Source organism: Orycteropus afer, unplaced genomic scaffold, assembly GCF_000298275.1.
Source record: "Orycteropus afer afer isolate SDZICR_OR568_19922 unplaced genomic scaffold, OryAfe1.0 scaffold00064, whole genome shotgun sequence".
NCBI lineage: Eukaryota > Metazoa > Chordata > Mammalia > Tubulidentata > Orycteropodidae > Orycteropus > Orycteropus afer.
The window spans coordinates 11,684,331-11,690,141 of NW_006921651.1; the positions used below are offsets into that span (position 1 = coordinate 11,684,331).

Consider the following 5,811-nt stretch of genomic DNA (forward strand, 5'->3'; position numbering starts at 1 on the left):
TGAGACTATGGCCCCGGGTTACCCTTCGGGCCTAGAAATGGACTCACTCCCATGGATTGGCTCTCAGCCCAACAGTAGAAAGACCTTCACACAGAACACCTACTCCAAAGCAATGCACCCACCTACTCTAGGGAGATGCACCCCTTAGAGCAATCAGTCATGAGACACCAGAGGGGCAGCATTCATATAGAGGAAAAGCTGGACAGACAGGAATGCATAGTTAAGAAGGGCACAGGGCAGGGTAGTCACAGGGACAAGAGGGGAGGAGAGTTTGTTATGGTTGGGGATGGTAATCGGGCTGCACAAACTGCTGCCGAATGTAAAACAAGTTTGATTTGTAAATTGGCACCCAAAGCACAATAGAATTTAAAAAAAAACAACTCTGGGAAAGAACTTAAAGCTTTTTGGAATTAAGGAGTTATATTAAGGTTCATTTTGGGCTTTTTTTTTTTTTTAAACAAAGAAATGTTTATTAGCTACATGTCTTATTTAAACTATAACTTGAAACCAGTAAAGAAAAAAGAATTACCTTAGCATTTTTTAGCTTTTCTCTTACTTTGCCTCTCAATGTTTCCATTATGTTCTGATTTTCTTCTGCAACTAAATCAATTAAGAAGTCAACATAATACAGAGTCCGCAACACTTTCTTATAGTTAAACAGTAAAAGGAGCAAACAGACTGATTAAATATCTAAATGGCATGTATTTCTAAGCACTGTGACAATTACAAAGACTGGTCCCTGCCCCATGATAATTTAGAACCTAAGACTTGTGGATGCCCTTCCTCCATTTCAATCTGCAGTAAATACTTTCATGGTTGGTCAGGCCCGAATTTGTTTCTTGTTGTGACCTTTCCCCAACCCTTGTCACCTTCTTTTGCTGCTTCCTCAGCTACTGGCCAGAGTCTTTGTGTCAGGTAAAAAAAAAAAAAAAAAGCTCAGATAAGCATATTTTTATCTTTTCCTTTTAGGAAAAGAAAGAATGAGAGCAGTCCTACATTGTATAGGCTGCTCGGTGGAATATACAAATATCAAAACTAGGTTGCTTCAACTTTGATTAACCTGCAAAGCCATGTGAAAGAGAGACATTTAACTCTTAAGGTACACATTTTAAGTACTTATGCCAGTTCCTTAAAATCAGTATAATACCACCCACCACTATTCCTGTCAGCATTTAGGGCAAATGAAAGTCTTGTAGGGTGTGAAGAAGGCTCTGGCTGTTGTGTACACTCTAACCCATGAGGTAAAGTAGAAAATGGAAGACCTGTAGGCCATTTCTTTAGTGGTTGTTCAAACCTACCAGCTGTTCTGTGAGCAAAAGATGTGGCAGTCTGCCTCTGTAAAGATATGCAGCCTTGGAAACCCTATGGGGCAGTTCTACTCTGTCCTGTAGGGTATCTATGATTTGGAATGGAGTCAGTGGCAATGGGTTTGTTTTTTTTGGTTGAGTACTTAAAGATTGCATTTGGGATGAGGAAAATAAAAAGCAAGCATAAAGCTAATTTACTATTTGTTCTTCTTGTTGTTATGTGCTGTCGAGTTGTCTCCAACTCATAGTGACCCTTCCTTGGGTTTCTGAGGTGGTATCACTATGGAAGTAGATCACCCAATCTTCCTTCCAAGGAGTTGCTGGTGTGTTTGAACTGCCAACCTTCTGGTTAGCAGTCAAGTGCCTTAGGCACTACGCCACCAGAGATCACAAAAATCTTCATTCTTAATGAATTTCTGGGTAAAATTTAAATGACTACTTGGTTTGTTAGCTACTCTATTCCTAGAACTTAGAATGGCACATGACACCTAGCACATGCTTAATAAATATTTGCCGGGTGAAGGAATCAGGTTTCAACTACTATTTATGCATTTTTATTCCTGAGATTTGTAATTTTGGACTGGAACCGAACTCACTCTCATAGCTCAATTTTCGTCAAACAAAAGACAGGTCTATAAGGTTAAAAATTACTCTAGGAAGATACACACTCCTTAGAACCATCAACTATTTGAGATCAAAAGGGCAGCATTTGCATACGGGGAAAGCTGGACAGAGGAGTACATAGATAAGGAGGACACAGGAAAGGGGTAGTCACAGGGAGGAGATGGGAGGAGACCCGATTATTGTTGGGATTATAACTGGATGCCGTGAAAAAAAAAAGCGCGTGAACTGTTGAGAATAAAATGAATCTGCTTTGTTAATTTGTGCCCAGGTCACAATAAAAAATTTTAAAAGATAAATTAAAAAATGGGAGAAACGTTATGCAAAAGGGAGAGAAGGTATGTAGGAACTTTCTGTACTTACTCCACAATTGTTCTGTAAAACTAAAACTACCCTTGAAAAATAAAGTTTATTTGTAAAAAGGATGAAGGCAGCATTTTCCCAAGGACAAAGTTCAGAAGGCAGGAAGGGTTAGGAGAGAAGGACAAACGAACGGAAACAAGAGAAACAGGAAGTGGGAGAAGTGATGCTACGTTAAGGGGATTGCAATCAGTGACATGAAACAAAACGTGTGTGAATTGTTGAACGGAAAACTGATTTGCTCTGTAAACTTTCACCCAAATCACAATAAAACATTAAAAAAAAAAATAAGAATATTAGAGTTGTGGTTATTTACAACCTTTTTGCAGATCCTTGTCTACAATTTATTCAACTGACACGTTACCTGTCTCTTCTGACATCTGAAAAACAAGGGTAAGAGCTAGTAAGTACCTCTTTGTTTTGGCATTAAACATCTTCATATGTTAACTAGCCCCTTGAATGTTTCTCATCTTTAAAATGTCAATTCATGTCCTTTGCCCGTTTTCTTAAATTTCATCTTTTAACAATTTTCTTTAAATTTCATCAATTTGTAAGAGTTCTTTATATATAGTAGATTTTTGTATATTAAGAGATTTCTCTCTTTAATGTCAAAAAGGACTTTTAATGATAAAATCCAATGCTTAGTTCGTAATCTTCATATTCTTCACGTATCTTTTAGGAAGGTCAAATGACATCAGACATATGAGAATACTTTGAAAATTCAATTCTATGCCTATGATAGCTATTATTTGATTGATTACTCTGTAGCATCTGACAATGTTGAGCACCTTACTTTCTCACTCTACTCTTTTACCTCTCTAGCCACTTATTTCCTGTGTCCTTTAACAATCACATTTCTCCCCATAGCCCAAATGTAGGCAAATTCAAAGGTTCAGGTTGTTGTTATTGTTATGTGCCATGGAGTCAGACCTGACTCATAGTGACCCCTCCTTGGGTTTCCGAGGCAGTATTACTACAGATGTAGGTTGCCCAACCTTCCTTCTGAGAAAAGGCTCAGGAGGGCATACATACTCCCACGGCTTCCCAAATCTATGTCTCTACACTTGATTACTCTCCTGAGCATCAGAACTGTAATTCTAGATTCCTGTTGTTATTTTTAATTGGGTGTCCTATCATCACCAAAATTTTACAGCTTTTCAAACCTCAATATTTCTAAAAGTAAACTATTCTAGCTATATTAAATCCTTTCTTAAAGCAATAAGAAGTATAACTTTATTTTTCATTTGAAGTTTAACAAGAATGGCAAAAACCTCCTGAAATAATAACTGTAAAATGCTAACCAAACTAATGTGTAGTTGGAGTAGAAAGAGCAAGCAGACAAACATCAGCTTTCTAATTATGGCAACAAAACAAACAGACAAAAACACACAACAAAAACCAACTTGTGTCAAAGCAAAGTATTGTCATGACCACAGTAAAAACAATGTCACGATAAAAGTTCTCTCTACAGACTTTACAAGAACTTCAAAATCCATCAGTTGTTCCTGCACTACTCTTAAAACTGATTAAGGTCTACATGGACTAAGAGTTCCCTTACCTCTTATTCAACCTTTAGTACCTTTCTCAACATAATCAAAAAATATCTAATTCTACTCATGCTCAAGGAATAGCAATTCTTGAAGGTGTGATGGAACATCAACCCTAGAAAATGATTGATAGGGTTGTCCCTTTAATTCCCAATAATCTTGCCTGCCATTATCAAGATTCATGTCACTTTTCCCTAATGTCTCATCTCCACCTGGAAGGCAGAGATAAAATGGAAATCTTAAAGTTACTCTAATAGATTTTAGCCTACTCCTTGGAAGAAAGATTGGGCAATCTACTTCTGTAGAGACACCACCTTGGAAACCCAAGGCGGCATCACTGTAAGTCAAATTGACTTGACAGCAGTGAGTGTGTTTTGTTTTTTTGACATGAAAGTATATTATTCAAAAATTTTAATTTAATTAATACCAAAACAAGAAAATACATTATCACCTTTAGTATTAAATATAGTTCCAGAAATTCTGCAATGCAGTAAGACATGCAAAAGACATGAGGTATATCTTGAAAAGGAGAAGACACAATTATATTGTTTACAGGTGAGTGATAGGTTTTTAAAAATTAAAAACCCAAGACAATCAATCAAAAAAATCTAGACATAATTAGAAAGTTCAGTGAATGGCAGAATACAAGAAAGTATTTGTAAACATCAATAGCTTCTTTAAATGCTATGATAGAAAAAGATAGTTTCCACAATTGCAACAAAAAAAATCAAGATACCTGGGAATAACTTCAATTAAAATATGTGAAAATTCCCCCAAAATAAAAACATTACAATGAGCAAACAAAGAAACAAAAAAACTTGATTAAATGAAGAGACATTCTATGGAGGCAGGAGATTGGTTAAGAGGCCCTTATAACAGTCTTGATGGGACATTCAGGTGGAGTGGTGGTTGAAAACACTGAATAAGCTTGGACAAGAAAAGAATCACGTCTAGTTAGCTAATTTTTTTTTTATTTAAAAAGGGCATTTACATGATTGATTTAATGAGTCTTTAAAGATTATCAAAACCTTTAAGGTTCTTCCTACCATCATGCCAAGATTAGACAAAATAGCAATAGAAAGATAAGAGAATTTTGAATTTACCTTTTGTTCAAGAATTTCTAAAACAAATTTCAGACCAATACCTGGCTTACTGATGCCTAAGCCTGTAAAATTTGTCTGCTAAGCTAATAAACCCCCCAAAAGGAAACCCATAGCCATCAACTTTATTCCAAGTTATGTCAACACAATATGTTGCAGAATAGAACTGAACTCCATAAGGCTTTCCTGGCTGTAAGATTTATAGAAGCAGATTGCCAGCCCTTTCTTCTGAGGTGCTGTTGGATAGGTTAGTACCACTAACCTTTCCTTTAATGGTCCAGAGTAAATTGTTTGTGCCACCTAGGACCTTATTCTTAAGCTAACTCCTATAGGGGAAATATTACAGTGGCACATCTTAAAGATAATAAAATTGTAATAAATTATTAAGTTATAAAGTAAAATCTATCTTAGAAGAAATGATCAATTTTTTTGCAGACCTAAAGATTTTTTCCAACCTGTTCATGTCTACTTTCATAGAGACACCACTTTGGAAACCCAAGGAGGGGTCGTTATGAATCAGGACCAACTCGATGGCAGTGAGTTTGTTTTTTTGGGTTCATTTATCATTCCATAAATGACACAAGGTAAACAATTATAGATAAATTGTTGGGTAAAATGTAAAAAGATTTTGATGAAAATTACATTTGCTCTTTTGAAATCTCATAGAGTAGCAGGGAAAAATTATGACACAGTTTTTTTTTTTTTTTTAACTTTCTTACAGCAATTATACTTCTGTGTTTGCCAGAAATCTGATCTGACCCCAATTAAACACAATGGTCTCTCTGAGGATATTACTAATTCACAATTCTTCTTTTTTTTTTTTTTTAATTGTGATTTGGGTGAAGATTTACAGAGCAAATTCACTTTCCACACAGC

At 35.9% G+C, this 5,811-nt stretch overlaps 1 protein-coding gene across 1 annotated transcript in view; it reads right to left on the bottom strand.

Moving 5' to 3' along the window:
* The window catches only part of CC2D2B (coiled-coil and C2 domain containing 2B), a 150,861-nt gene that overhangs the window by 128,949 nt on the left and 16,101 nt on the right, over positions 1 to 5,811 (bottom strand). Inside the window, 1 exon segment of the mRNA XM_042780823.1 lies at positions 530 to 646. Coding sequence (XP_042636757.1) covers positions 530 to 646 — 117 coding nt within the window.